Source organism: Orcinus orca, chromosome 18 (assembly GCF_937001465.1).
Source record: "Orcinus orca chromosome 18, mOrcOrc1.1, whole genome shotgun sequence".
In the NCBI taxonomy this organism is placed as follows: domain Eukaryota; kingdom Metazoa; phylum Chordata; class Mammalia; order Artiodactyla; family Delphinidae; genus Orcinus; species Orcinus orca.
Genome location: NC_064576.1, coordinates 77,357,591 through 77,373,078, shown reverse-complemented (window position 1 = coordinate 77,373,078; position 15,488 = coordinate 77,357,591). Strand labels below are relative to the sequence as shown.

The 15,488-nt window shown below is 54.7% G+C and overlaps 1 protein-coding gene across 6 annotated transcripts in view; it reads right to left on the bottom strand.

The window, feature by feature from the left end:
• Positions 1 to 1,128: 1,128 nt before the first annotated feature.
• LATS2 (large tumor suppressor kinase 2) overlaps positions 1,129 to 15,488 on the bottom strand; it is an 81,058-nt gene continuing 66,698 nt past the window's right edge. For all 6 annotated transcript variants that reach the window (XM_033409413.2, XM_033409414.2, XM_049701305.1 and 3 more), the window contains 6 exons: positions 13,332 to 13,464; positions 11,065 to 12,344; positions 9,565 to 10,147; positions 8,274 to 8,456; positions 6,529 to 6,635; positions 1,129 to 3,301 (listed from right to left, as the gene is read on the bottom strand). In XM_033409413.2, coding sequence (XP_033265304.1) covers positions 2,804 to 3,301; positions 6,529 to 6,635; positions 8,274 to 8,456; positions 9,565 to 10,147; positions 11,065 to 12,344; positions 13,332 to 13,464 — 2,784 coding nt within the window. In that variant the 3' untranslated portion in view covers positions 1,129 to 2,803. The remainder of the gene's footprint in view (positions 3,302 to 6,528; positions 6,636 to 8,273; positions 8,457 to 9,564; positions 10,148 to 11,064; positions 12,345 to 13,331; positions 13,465 to 15,488) is intronic.

Here is a 15,488-nt window from a genome sequence, read left to right as displayed (position 1 = left end):
CACAGCCAGAGGATCTGCGCAGACCCGTGCTGTCCAGCGTGGGCCGCTGAGCACCACGGCGACAAGCTTGCGCAACGTGGCTGGCGTGACTGAGGTGAGTTGTGAGCCTTCGTTACTCGAAACTGCAATTGAAACCGAAACCCACTTCCCCCTCCAGGAAGATGGAGCAGATTGTTCCTACGCCTCCCCCCAAGTACAACTCAAACTCCTGGACACGGCAGGCAGAACGGAAGACCCTGAGAGGTGGGGAGGCGGCGGCAGAGGAGCTGGGCCTCGGGGCCTGAGGAACGACGCAGCGCTACGTGCTCCGGGGTTTCTTTCCGGTTCCAGGCTTGGAGCTGAGCCCAGCAACCTGCAAGTACCAGCAAGCCGGGTCCCAGCGACAGCCCGACCCCCGACGCAGAGGAGACGGCAGACAGACGGGCAGTTACGGCTCCAGTACAGCCAGTCAGACCAGAAATCCCTGCCCCCGGCCTTGCCAGCAGGGCCCCCAGCGTCCTGCTGGGGTGACGTGCCGGGACTCCTGCTAGGGCAGGACGCTGGGACCTCCACGCCCGTCGGCTGACGATGCCTCCCCAACGTGGCAGCCTAAGAGGAAAGCGGGGGCCGGCAGTAAGGGGGGCCCCTCCCCGCTGGGACAGGGTCGGAGGCGGCCTGGTGGAGTCGCGACTGCCCAGTGGGGACCACGTGACTGCACCTTTCAAAAGACCAACTCAGAGTAAAACAAACGATATTTTCTGTATTTCTTAATGCCATCAACCATCTTAAAGCAAAGGTGAGGCGTCAGCCTTGTCCTGTCAATGTAACTGTCCCGAGCAGGAGAATCAGCTCCCACTCACGATTTCCCTGACACCCCACTTAACCCGCTCGACAATCTAATGCCGTACACTTGTCACCACCTTCGCGAAGAGAAGCTGGTCACACAACCGCACCCCTGCTTGGACCGTGTGCTGACCTGAAACCCGATCTCCTCTGGCGGGGGGGGGGGGGGGGGGGTCTCCTCCCCCTCCCCCTCCCCCTCCCGATGGCAGCCCTGGCTGCGCGCGAATCACAGGAAAGCCTGGGGGAGTGGCAACGCATGATATAAGCAAGAACTTGCATATTCCAATGAAGCTTGACACCAGTGGATTTGGATTCAAAACTTTAATAATAAATTGTGCCAGTAGAAGCTTTTCAAAGGCAATGATATATCAATAAATAATAGTTAAATTGAGTTCCTGAGAAAGAACCTACCACATGACATCTGTCAGAGCGTAAATAACAACACGGCGTTACTGCAAAACTAGAGAAACACTGACAGTCACGACACAGCACAGCAGACCCAGAACCTGCCACTCACACACATGTAAACCAGTACACAGGAATCATCTTCTTCAGTTTAGCCATCGATAGACGCGTAAGTGTGCTGCCTAGAGATACACTAACTAATGGATACATTATGCTAAAAACCTCAAGGAAAAATACGTGGAATAATATAATGAAAAATATGATGCATCAGGTTTTTAAAAAGCAAAAAAAGAATTTAACTTTTTATTCAAATATAAATCACTTTAAATAGGAATCATACTAATTTGAAATAGGAATATTTTGTGTTTATCTATGTAGTTATATATACATTTACACTCCTAAGAAAATATGTATGGCTTAAATATCTTTTCTTTTTCAACATCACTTCGCTGTTTCACAAAGATTAGAAAAATGTGCTTCTAAAACCAAGTTAAGATGGATCCTTCAAAGCACACTAGAAACACGGTGAGAGAACCCCAAGATCACTGCCCTTCCACAGGGCGTCTGCCGGGTGGGGCTCCGGCTACCCGTGGCGGCTGTACCACCAGGACAGCATCCTGACTCGTGAAGCAGACAGAGGTCCACGACTAACTTACATTTTTTTGGCAGAGCTAAGAGAATCCCTTTTGATGTATACAAGTGTTGTGTAGGACAAACGTCTTTGCCCCCCAAAGAATCCAATCACACCCAAGACACATACAGTCACATCAGCTCTCAGGCACACGTGCATTTCCTCAACGAGAGAGGAGGGGTGCAGTCACAGCGAGGAAGTCACCACAGGATGACACGGCATCAGCACACTGTCCAGAATTACTCACTCAAAATGTATTCACAGAACCCGCTGTGAATGGCAAGACACGGTCACGCTTTAACAGAAAAACCCTGTTCATGCAGCGATCTCTCCACACTTGGCATCTGAAGTCACACCCGCGTGATCACCTGCTCACACTTCCTATTATACTATAATATGCAAAAAGCAAACAGAACAAAACAAAAGCAGCTTTTAACATATATCACAATTTTGAAATGTGGGAAAAATATAAAACAAAAACCACTGTGTGAATAAAATGGTATCAGTAACATCAGAACAGTGTTATCTTTTTTTTTTTTTTACATTATTGCACAGAGATTTCTTATCACATGTTCTTCAATCTTTACGTCTTTCCCTAAATGTGAATAAGTGCTGTGGATAAAATACAAACGTAGAAAATAACAGCAGCATGATTTGTCAAAATTAATCCCTATAATTTAGTAAGAAAAATGGCTATAAACAAAATAAGTGCTCTTTCTAAACTGTACTAATTTTAAAAAATATTGTTTTAATGCAGTGAAGGTCCTCAAAAGCCAATTCCAGGCCATGCTGACACCCGCCCCGCCATCTACCAGAATGTGGAGGAGACGTCAGAGGCGAGTCCTCTTTCAGAAGCTTTTCTGCTTTGGTTTTGGGTGCAGACCAGACTTTCGAGGGGCAATCGGCCGACTGACCTGAGGGGCTGACCTCCCGGTCCCCCAGGGTCTACACGTACACGGGCTGGCAGCTCCCAGCCTGTGCCCCCAGGGCCGGGCCCCCCGCAGCTGGCTCCTCGGCCTCAGTCCCGGTCTCGGCCACCGCAGGCTTGGGGCACCGGAACGGGTAGCCGTTGTCGTCGAAGAACCTCCGGAAGGTGAACTCATAGAAGGCGTGCTCGGGGTGCCGGCTGCCCGGGGGGCCCAGCGCATCCCAGGCCTTGGAGCTGTCCTCGCTGCCGTCCTGCCAGGGGCCCTCCTCGTCCACTGGGTCGAAGTTGGACGTGTCCATGGGGTGGCTGATCGTGGGCACGTAGGGGGCAGGCTGCCTCCGGATGTCGCTGGAGAAGTCGATGGCACCCAGGAACGGGTGGGCCTTCAGGTCGTCGGCCCCGTTGCGGCCCAGCCGGTGCTCAGCCGCGCAGCAGAGCTTGGCGATAAGGTCCCGGGCCTCGGGGCTCAGCTCCACCTGCGCGGGGATGTGCAGCGTGCTCTCCCAGTTAATCACCTGCGGGGACAATACACCCGGTGTTCCTTCCTCCTCAACCTCGAGGCCGACGAGGGCCATCCCGGGACAGGGTGTTAAAGAACGTGATCATTTCTTAACACTGCTAATCATCAGGGAAATGCAAATCAAAACCACAATGCAGTACACCACCTCACAACGGTCAGAATGGCCATCATCAGCCTACAAATGATAAATGCTGAAGAGGGTGTGGAGAAAAGGGAACCCTCCTACACTGTTGGTGGGAATGTAAGCTGGTGCAGCCACTATGGAGAACAGTATGAAGGTTCCTCAAAAAACTAAAAATAGAGCTACTATATGATTCAGCAATCCCACTCTTGGGCATATATCCAGACAAAACGATAATTCAAAAAGATACATGCACCCCTATGCTCATAGCAGCACTATTTACAATAGCCAAGACATGGAAGCAAAATGTCCATCAACTGATGAATAGGTAAAGATGTATTACATATATACAATGGAATCCTACTCAGCCATGAAAAAAGAATGAAATAACGTCATTTGCAGCAACACAGATGAACCTAGAGATTATCATACTAAGTGAAGTCAGACAGAGAAAGACAAATACCACATGATATCGCTTATGTGTGGAATCTAAAATATGATACAAATGAACTTATTTACAAAACAGAAACAGACTCACACACATAGAAAACAAAGTTATGGTTACCAAAGGGGAGAGGGAGGGAAGGAGGCGACAAATTAGGAGTTTGGGATTAACAGATACACACTACTATTCAATATATATAAAATAGATAACAAGGACCGACTGGATAGCACCGGGAATTATATTCAATATCTGGTAAGAACCTGTAATGGAAAAGAATCTGAAAATAATATATACCTGAATCACTTTGCTGCTATACCTGAAACTAACACAATATTGTAAATCAACTATACTTCAATAAAAATAACTTTTTTTAATTTAAAAAGATCTTGATAATTTCACGATGGGAGAACAGAACAGACATAGGAGGCTCTGAGCAGCTACAAACGGTCGGTGTGGTTTCAGGAGGAGCCCACAGCCTGAGGCACAGGGCGAGGAAGCCACCCCCAGCTGGTGGTGCTCAACCACACACATCAGCCATCAGGACGCTCACAGAGACCTGTGTGCTGTGAGGAGGAAGCCTAAGGGACTTCTTGTTTACACCTGGAGTCAGGATAAAGCAAGGCCAATACAACCAGGAGTGGCACGGGGCAGGCGGTGCGAGGGCTGGTTTGAAACTGAGTTGTTGTTTTAGTAGAGCCAAAGTTATACAACTCATAGAAGAACACAAAGGAAAACGTTCATGACGTTGGATTTGGCAATGATTTCTTGGATATGATACCAAAAGCACGGGCAATAAAACAAAAAATATATATAAAACAGACTTAATCAAAATTTAAAACTTTTGTGCATCAAAGGACACTACTGACAGAGTGAAAAGACAAACCATGGAATGGGAGAATGTATTTGCAAAGCATATAGCTGACAAGGAATTAATATCCAGACTATATAAAGAACTACAACTCAACAACAAAAACCCAAAGAACCGAATTAAAAAAGGGCAAAGGACTTGCATAGACATTTCTCCAAAGAAGATCTACAAACGACCACGAAACATATGAAAAGAGGCTCAACATCACTGAACCTTAGGGAAGTGCAAATCAAAATCACAATGAGATACCACCTCACACCCCCTAGAATAACTACTATTTTTAAAAAAACAAAAGGAAATTAAGTGTTGGCAAGGATGCAGAGAAACAGGAGCCTTTGTGCACTGTTGGTGGGAATGTAAAATGGTGCCGCCACTATGGAAACAGTATGGAGGTTCCTCAGCAAGTTTCAACATAGAATGACCGTATGACCCAGCAATTCCACTCCTGGGTATATCCCCAAAGGAACTGAAAGCAGGGACCAAACAGATACTTGTACACATACTTGTGTTCACAGCAGCACTACTCACAAGAGCCGAAAGGTGGAAACAACCCAAACGTCCATTGCCAGATGATGGATTAAAAAAATGGAATGTTATTTACACATAATGGAGTATTACTCAATATTACATACAACGTAATATCACTCAGCCTTAAAAAGGAAGGAAATTCTGACACAGGCTCCAACATGGATGAACCTTGAAGACATTATGCTGAATGAAATAAGCCAGACACAGAAGGATAAATACTGTATGATTCCACTTATATGAGGTCCCTAGAATAGGCAACTTCATAGAGACAGAAAGTATTGATACAAGAGCTGTTACAGGGACAGAGGGGAGGGAGGAATGGAGTTATCATTTAGTAGTTAAGCTCCTGCTTGGGATGGTGAAAATGTCTCGAAATAGGTAGCCGTGACTGTTGCATAACATTGTGAATGTACTTAACGCCACTGAATTGTACAATTAAAAGTAGTTAAAATGGTAAACTTCACCACAATTTTAAAAATTGGGTTATTATCATGCAGACAAATTGGTAACTAATTCAGCAATTCAATTAGGATATAGATAATGCCAAATTCCAATTTCACTGTTACTGTAAAGAAACCAAGCCTTCATTTAGGGTTTTTCTAATTAAGAGATTATTAATTTCGAGTCTCCTGTGGACTCCGGGGTATGTGACTGCATCCTAGAACTGTCAGTGAACATGTGTAAGGGGCACTGTTCTGAGAAGTTCCAAAGGTTTCATCAGGTTCTCTATTCAGTCTTTAAGTAATCAAATCATTCATTTCAGACAGTAAATGGCTACCATTCTAAAACTAATTCTTCAGTACTGAGTTATTACTTGACGGAGTAACTTTTTAATTACTTGAAATGAATATCAGAACTGTGCACAACTAGCCTGACACATAGCTTATAACTGGCCAACGGTAACGACAGAACATCCAAGTATCAAACCGATTTCCTCGGGCACAGTCTCAAAGCCGTGTTGGTTGCTGCACGGCGCACCTGCCGCCGGGCCCAGACCTGCGGCCTCGGTGCTCCGCCCACCCCTAGTTCTCACCTGCAAGCACCACATCGGCAGGCGACCATGGTTCAGGTTCACGCGCGCATCACAGCTCAGCTCTGACCCTGTGCCTCTACTTACCCAGATAAAAAATTAATAGGTAATAACAAGATACTTGAAAACATCCCATGACATACAAATGACGTCCCTACACTACTCAGAATAAAAGGTCAAATGTTGGCCTAAGCCTCCTGGGTTCATCAGAAAACCACGTGCCCCATTACCTTCAGCTGGGTCTCCGTGGGAGTCGGCGCCAGGAAGGGCGGCTGCCCCACCAGCATCTCGAAGAGAATCACGCCAACACTCCACCAGTCGCAGAGCTGGGTGTATCCTGAAAGACAGCGTCACTCAGCTCCCACCCCGCACACACCCTCCTCACACACCGCGAGACAACCGGCTCACTTCGGCGGGGAAGCTCCAGGCGGCGCACAGGTGACGTCACCGCCCCACCTGACGGCGCGCGTGTGATGTCACGGCCTCCCGCACGTGTCGGCACACACGTGATGCCACCGTCTCCGCACCCGGCGGCGCACGCGTGACGTCACCGCCTCCGGCATGCGGGGCTCAGAACAGTCTGCGAGAAAAACGCTGCCGGGGCGTCCACGGTCTCCACGTGGGAGGAGCGTGGTCACGAGCATTTTCTTATTTTCCACCATTAGTCTGTGATAAACACAGGATGCTCTTGTAATAAAAGGCTTTTTAATTTTAAAAGATTACTGTTATTGTTAGTAACAATACTAACCAGAATTTTAGGTTCTTAAAGAACACGAACAGACGCAAGTTAAAATCATAGAAACTAAAAAGCAGAAATTCTGTGACCTGAGGTCAGGTGAGACCAGTGATGAGGCTTCCCGGGGAGGCTTCCTGGGAGGTTTTGGGAGAACCGGGGGGAGGAAACCGGCAAAGGGAACGGCTGCCACCTGTCGCGCCCCTTGGGGGCACCGAGGGAGCCAGGCCCCCCCGCAGGGCTCCGGCGGCCCGGTGCTCGGGCAGGGCGGCCTCGTGGAGGCTGCGGAGCAGGCTGATCTTTGATTTTGTCCCACATCCCAGTCCGAGCCCTGCTCCGGTCCTGCTGTCACCGAATTCTTGCTAAGTGTGACCTGCAGCCCCTGCCCGTCTGGCCCCGGAGGCTCCGCTGGGCTGCTGCGAACGGGGGGTTGGGGGAGACGGGTGTCCTCCCCCGCAGGCCAGCACCCACCCCTCCCTCTTTGAAAGGAGGGGGAGGGGGAGAGCTTTACTGGGCAGGGAGGTTAATACTCTAACCTCTCGAGGCACTGCTGTTACACGAGAGGCGGTGAGAGGCTAGTAACCCGCGCTGGGTCACACAGCTCACAGAGAACACGGGTGAGGACAGAGGGTCCTGGCTCCAATGACTGGAAACAACACGTGCGAACAGACAGGCCACTGCTCTCTGGGTTCATCAAACGGAATCAGATGAACAAACGCGGGCACTGCGGGCCCTGCAGCTGACTGTCAGAGATGCCTCTTGTGCTCGGCCAGGCGCCCACTGGATGGGACGGAGCACTGCTGTCCCCAAATCTTACCTTGAAGGTGCTTCTGGACCTGCGGCGGAGAACTGGAGGACACAGTGTTTGTATCCTCACACCCGTTGACCAGTGAAGGTGGTTGACCCAGGTAGGACCCCCCCGCATCCCTCCCCCCAAGTCCTGTCTATCACAGGACTCTGTCAAAACCAGTTCTGGAGCGACTCCTCTGGGCTCCAGGGAGCAAGCCAACCTCGCACCCGGCCTGTCACTTCCAGCCTGAGGAGGGACAAGTGGAGACGGGCCAGAAGCAAAGGCAGCTCCCAAACAGAGGGACACACACTGGAGGCTGTGTTTGCTAAGGGAAGAATCCAGCTCTCGGGCTCCCGTGAGCACAGACACAGTGGGGACACTTCGAGTCTCTGAAAGCTGGGGCTCGGGACCCTCAGAGGTCACTGGCTTGGGTGCAGGGCGGAAGCACGCACCTTTTCGGAGGAGCACTTCTGGGGCGATGTAATTTGGGGTCCCAACCAGGGAATGAGCCAGACACCGCTGATGCTGCCTCCGCGCCCTCTGCTCCAGGGTCTTGAGCCGGTCTCCACAGCGGCAATTAGACACGTCGTCCCAGAGGTCGCTGGGCTCCATGCTGTCCTGCCTGGTGTGACTCCCTTTCACCCAGGAAGCAAGCCGAGGAGAGAAGAGAATGAAAAAGTTCATTTTCACTCTTCAACAATGCAACAAATCCAGAGCTTCAAAAGGAAAAGTAATCCAACCCAGCTCCTGACACAGTGAGAGAAAGATTCCTCTCGCCATCTCGCAGGTGGCGGAGGTCCTGGGCCTCACACCCAAGCTGTGAGGTGCACTCCTGTGCCAACACGGGAAGCATGGAGGAGGCGGCCGCAGGGGCTGTGCCCTGTGCTGGGTGACAGTGCAGGGCCAGTGAGAAAGGCTCAGGGACTGTAGGATGCTGGCCCCAGAGCCTCTCAGGCCCGTCTCAAAGGCTAACACCACCTGTTTGATAGACATGTTTTAAGACGGGCATGGAAAAGAGTGAGAGGATTTAGAAAATACGAACACAAATGACTTCAGTGCCAAAAAATGGGAATGAACAAAATGATTTAGGATTAGTTTTGAGTTAAAAAATAGAAGCCTGAGGGCTTCCCTGGTGGCGCAGTGGTTGAGAGTCCGCCTGCCGATGCAGGGGACACGGGTTCGTGCCCCGGTCCGGGAAGATCCCACATGCCGCGGAGCGGCTGGGCCCGTGAGCCATGGCCGCTGAGCCTGCGCATCCGGAGCCTGTGCTCCGCAGCGGGAGAGGCCACAGCAGTGAGAGGCCTGCGTACCGCAAAAAAAAAAAAAGAAGCCTGAGCTATAGAGTATTAAAATCACTATTATAAAAATTCAAGCCATAGATAAGATAATGACCAGCTGTTTCTGACTTTTCCAGGAGGTGGAGTTAAGCTGGATCCACAGCCAGGTCTGTGCCTGCAGGTAGACTCAGGGTGGCTGTGAGAGAGGGCTCCTTGGGAGGCTGGGAGGCTTGTGTTTTAAGGCTTGTTTTAATAGGGCAGAGTGATGGCCCCTCAGCAAGGCCCCATGAGATGCTATGGCCTACTGTCCTAAAAATGTATTAGTAAAATTTGAAGCCACTAGCTTACAAAAAAACCACCTCACACGTCATTCGACTTCTTCAGGGAGAAAAGGATGTCACGCCAAATTATAAAATCACCCGGTGACAGCTGCGCCAGGAGGGGAAGGAAAGGCCTGAGGCGGTACCTTTCTGGTAGTATTTGGAGTTGTGCGTCCACCTGAACCCAGTGCAGAGGCCAAAGTCTGTCAGCTTGATATGGCCGTCGAGATCTATAAGAATGTTGTCCGGCTTGATGTCGCGGTGGATGAAGCCCATCTTGTGCACGCTCTCGATGGCCAGTGTCAGCTCCGCGATGTAGAAGCGGGCCAGGTGCTCGGGGAACACCTCCATGCGGATGAGCAGGCTCATCATGTCGCCGCCCGGGATGTAGTCCATGACGAAGTACAGGCTGTCCTTGTCCTGGAAGGAGTAGTAGAGCTTGACCACCCACTCGTTGTCTGCTTCCGCCAGGATGTCCCTCTCGGCCTTCACGTGGGCCACCTGGTTGCGATTCAGGACGTCCTTCTTCCTCAGCGTCTTCATGGCATACAGGGCGTGCGTGTCCACCTTGCAGGCCAGGCACACTTCCCCGAAGGCGCCGACGCCCAGGGTCTTCACCTTCACGAACATGGACTTGTCCATCTTGGCCCTCTTGAGCCTGTTGTAATTGGACTCCTTCTGGTAGAGGATCTTCCTCATCTGCTCCTGTTCAGCTTCACAGAGCCCGGCCTGTGCAGGAGGAAACAGGGGAGGGTCACCCTGGGGGAGCCCAGGGGGAAGGGGTGGGGGACGGGGGTGGGGAAGAGGCCCCAGAACGCAGGGGACCCCAACCGATCCGCGGAAACCAGGGTGCAGGAGAATGGGGCCAGACACTACAAGCGAGAAAATAACTCTTTGTTCTTTACATCCACACAGAGTCGCAGATCTGGAATCAAAAGGGAAGACATAATAACGGGGACTTTTTTCTCCAGGTGACCTTAGGCTCTAAAAACTACAGGAAACTTATATTAATAAAAATCTGGGGGAAAGGGGACCACAAAATTCCTGGAGCTCTAAGAGCAATGTAATAATTTAATAATAGTTCAGGGGAAAATGGGAAAACAAAGTCAACGAAAATGGGACAGCGGGAAGAGCACAAATCTTATTTTTAGAATTTGCAGTTACCGGCTCTGTGTGATTTAAATTGACCATAGCATTTTAATCTAAATAATTTCATTAATAATTACCTTTTCTGACAGTTTAGTGCCAACTAGGGTATATTTCAAACCTTATATTCTAACTATAGACTTAAGAAATAGATGAATCACTACTAGATATATTTGTCTTTATAAATCCCACAATTTCAATGTATAAAACCTCAAACCTTCTTTCTACTCTTTCAAAATGTTTCCTTAGCAGTTAGAAAAACTTGGTGGATTTGTGCACTAGTAAGGACACACCATAAAAACCAATGTGTTCATTTACGCGCCGGCACGTCAGGCAGAGCCCATCCCCTCCCGAGAGCGAGGGGGAAGGGGAACGCAACGTGCAGGACTTCTCCAGGTGGGACCCCCGGTACCCGCCCCCCTCCCCAGGAGACCACCGGCCTGGAGGGGAGGTACGTGAAGCAGAAGCAAGAAGGGACCCGCGGCGACCCCACGACCCACCTTGGCCATCTCCTGCTCCAGCTGCAGCCTGCGAGCCACCTTCTGCTGGTAGGTCTTCAGCACGTTCTCCACATGCTGCTCCATGAAGAACTTGAAGGCGGAGGGCGAGTAGCTCTTGATGCGCGACTCCCGCTTCTCCTCGTCGCGGCAGCCCCTGCGCACGGGCACTGGGGACGTCTGGATCTGCTTGCGGTCCTTGCCCGCCTTCTCCCCTTTGGCGCCCCTGGGGCTCCTGGGGCTCCCGTCGGGGGGCTCGGCGGCCCGGCTGCCCCGGAGGCCTTGCTGCAGCCCCGCGCACAGGCCGTCCACGTCGTACTGCTCGGCGCGGCCCTGCGGCCGCAGCAGGTGCCGGGGGTAGGGCGGGGGCCGGCCCCGCGCCTCGGCGCCCCCCGGGGCGGGGGGATGCTCGTCCTGGGGCTCCAGGCCCTCGAGCGCGGGGCCCGGCGGCGGCACCCAGGCGGGGTGCGAAGGCCCCACGGCCGTCTGGGGCTCGGGCCTCATCACCCGCACGCTCTTCACCGCGTGCAGGATGTGCGCGGCCGTCACGGCCGTGATGGCGTTGGGGGAGGGCGCGGCCGCCGCCTGGTGGCCGTTGAAGGAGCCGGTCCTGCTGGGGCCCGGCTTCTGCAGCGAGTCCCGCCGGGCCAGGCCGGCGCTCGGCCACTGCGGCGCGGGGGGCGCGCTCGGCTCGAACCGCTCGGCGCCGAGGCCGGTCCGGGAGGGGGTGGCCAGGCCCGGCGGGGGGCTGTCGCCAGCGAACACGGCGCCCCGGGGGCCCCCCGCGTGCACCGGGTGGGGCTGCTTGGGGTGCGGGTGGGGCGCGTACGCAGTGGCGCCGCCCGGGGGCGGGAACGCGAGGCCGGGCTGCACCTGCACCTGCACGGCCGGGCCCTTGGCGGCCAGGCCCGCGTACCCACCGACCTCCGGCGGAGTCTTGCTCTGGAAGGAGGGGCTGCGCTGGACGCCGTAGGCCAGGGGCTCCCCGGGCACCAGCAGGGGGGCCCTGTAGTGCGGGCCCTGCATTGGGGGCGCCGGGCCCCCGGGGCCGGGGAGGCTCATCCCGGCGGCCTCCCCGGCAGCGGCATAGCCCTTGGGTGGGTGCGGACGGCAGTGAGGCCCGACGGCGGCGAAGAGGAAGTCCGGGTACTGGCGGGGCGCCTCGTCTAGGGCGGCGGGGCCCTCGAAGGCCGGCCCGCTCACCTGGGCGTAGGGCGGGAAAGGGTCACCTGCTCCTTCGAAGCTCGGCCTCCGCGGCACAGAGGCTGGCGCCAGGCCTTTTCCTGCAGAGGAGGGAACGGGAGGCTGACGCCGCGGCACGGCTACTCCGCGGCCGAAGGCCTGGGAAGGCCCCTGACGCCAGTGACGGCCGCGTGGGCGGCGCCGGGCTCCCAGTCCAAAGGCCGTGCCCTGCCTGTCCGAGGACGCCCCCGCGGAGCACCTGGCCGAGCCCTGACCCTCTGAAGCTGTGCTTCCAGCAGAAGCCACGGCAAATGACACTGTGTTCTCAGGCTAAGACGATGCATCAGAAAGACCACGAGCAAGGCAGGTGCGGGGTCATCAGAGAGTGGGCGCTGCCTCCTGAGGGGCTGGGCTGCAACACAGACCCCGGGACCCTCAGAGTCTGGACACGGTGGCCAGCGAGGCACTGTTTAAGGGAACTCCTCAGTCAAGAAGAAGACAGAAACCTGTGTCCTCTTCACAAAGAAGATACGGCTACAAAGCCCGTGCAATTTCCCCCTCAGCAGATGAACTGGGCTTATCCAAGGTCTCCCACAAAACAGGGAACACTCCTGTTCAATATCCTGAATCCCTTACTACACCCAGGGACCTCAGGTCCCCAAATGGGCCCCATCTGCTCTACCAGCAAACAGAAACATTCAGTGACAGGCAGCAAGGCCAGACATCTGGTGCTGGGGCCTCTGGCCCTCCCCAGGGGCACCAGGGGGCCTTCCCACACTTCTGCCCAAGGTGTCCGGCTCTGGAGGAACCTGCCACTGGGCAGCCTGCTCTCAGAGGCCACAGAGTGGGAAACGGTGTGTTTCAGAATCAATGAAATAAGCCTCCCCCACAAGCCCAAGAGAAAGCAGAACCTGCGGGGGTTGCCTCATTTTAATATCCAGTGAATTTTCCGATCTTTCATAAGCAAAACAAATCCACAAACCCAGCAAGTAGGAGGCACCCAGCTCAGTGTCATATCTGCCACCCGCCGTCCCCGCCCTCGGGCGACCGTCAGGATGGCCCCTGCCCGCGGCCCCCAGCGTGCTCACCTGGGGAGGTCTGCTTGACGACCCGCACAATCTGCTCCTTGCCCGGCTCCAGGTAACCCATCTTACTGATGAACTCCAGGGCGGCCTCGATGCTGCGGCTGCCGGTCTGCTTGAGGGCCCTGCCCGCCATCTCCTGGGGGTGGGGTGGACACAGAGACGTTAGTGGGGGCCTGGGTGCGCGTCCCCTCGACACGAAGCCTCCAGGACTGCCTTCCCGCCCTGCGCCCGGCTCCAAGCCAGCACCACTGGGGACGTGTCGTCAGGCGCCGATGACAACCTCACTGACCCCCAGACCACGACGATGGGCCTGGAAGACCGTACGTCCTGCTCCTGCTAGAAAACTTCTGTGACTGGACTGAAATTCCCATCTAGCCTGTGGAAGTCAGAGAACTGGCCTTCCCCAGCCCAGGCTTACTGGGGGAGGGACCCCTGCCCCGAGGGGAGACCTGCACATCTACTGTTTATGGTGCCCCGTGCCCATGCGGGCGGCGGCGGGCAAGAGAGGACATCAGCCCAGGACAGGCCCCAGCACTGCTGGCGGGATGAGCACCGGGGAAGAGGGCCGGAGGACGGAGAGGGACCAGGGGCTGATCACAGGCCAGACGGAGGCACAGCCGGCTCTTCACGGACAGCTGGGATTCAGGCAGCAGGAGGGCTCAGTGGAGGAAAGGTATTCTTGGCAGCAGGTGGTACAGTCAGAGCAGGGGCCTGGTGGGGGAAGAACGGGGAGGCGGGAGAGGACAGCGGGGAGGCACCACGGATCGGGCCGCCTACCTGAAGGCAGTCGCGGGAGCTTTCCAAGCAGGGTCGGGGTCAGTGAGAAGATGGGCCAGGGGCAGAGCTGCAGAACCCGTGGTCGGGTGCTCAGGCTGGAGGGGGAGGGCTGCGAGGGCTGTGGCCCAGGCGCCCTGGGCCGGCTCTGCAGAGCTGTGGGCAGACAGGGAAGCCAGCCTTCAAGGATGGAACCGGGAGGGGCAGCGAGAGGGGATTCTGTGGACAGACAGGGGTCTTCTGAAGGTGGAGGGGTGGGTGGGCAAGGAGGAGGGAACTGCAAATGCAGGAAGTGGGTGGTGACCGGAGGGCAGGGGTCTCAGAGCAGCAGGGGTGGGAGAGCCCTGACAGAGACTGCTGTAGCTTGGACAGGAGAGGAGAAGGCAGTGAGCAGGCAGCAGGACCCCAGGTCCCCAGAGGACAGAGGCCGGTCAGCAAAGAGCCACGGCAGAAACCCAGGAGATGCCCCGGACCCTGAGGACGGATGAGCCGCTCTCCCCGCCTGCCGGGCCAGGGGCTTTTCAAGGCTAACAGCGTGGACCTGTCCCCGCGCTTGTGTGTCTGCCCCTCTGTTAGGACTGCGACAGCCTGGGGGCCTGACCCTCCTGTGGCTCAGGGCTGCGCCCACCCACCTAACACAGGGACGGGAAGGACTCCGGTGCTTCACATCCACTGATTGTGTACATAATATTAACCTCCATCCTGGCTGGGCCCCACGGGGTGGCTGGACAAAGCGTGCACGCGGCCGTGACCTGGCCTGTGTCCTCGGGGATTCGGGAGAGAAGAGGCAGGAAGAGCCCCGCCCGTGAGCCAAGGGCTTGGGGGGAGGTGGCCTCTGGGGGAAGCAGCGGAAGGGACGGCTCGTGAGGCTGGGCAACGGTGGCCACAGCTGCCTTGGGATCGAAGGAAAGGACACGGTCTGGGGGAGAGCCAGCCCCCTGCAGACAGCGCCCATCTGCTGTGTCTGGGACGGGACCGAAGCCTTGGCTTCTTTGGGGTGACCGGCCGCACGTGTGCGTCGCTTCAGACCGGCTACGTGTCAAGGAAGCAGCGACTCTGAGGACCAACCACGTCAGACAGTGTGTGTGTTCAACTCCCTGCTGCGCACTGGCCTCAGCCTCAAGATTCCAACCTTCCCAACGCTTCGCTTCCAGTCGAGGAACTTAACCAGCAAGAACACCGAGAGGCAACCACAGGTACCGATGTGCTCACAGGGCTGCTTCGAATCGCACAACCGACCAACTAACCATACGCCCATCACACACCCGACCACGCTAATGAGCCCTCCTGTTTACTAAACAACCCAGTCAGGCAGTCTTGCCCTTGCCATCTGTCCCTTCCACCAAATTTAGCAAGTGTGCAGTTTCCGTACATTAACTCTCAGAG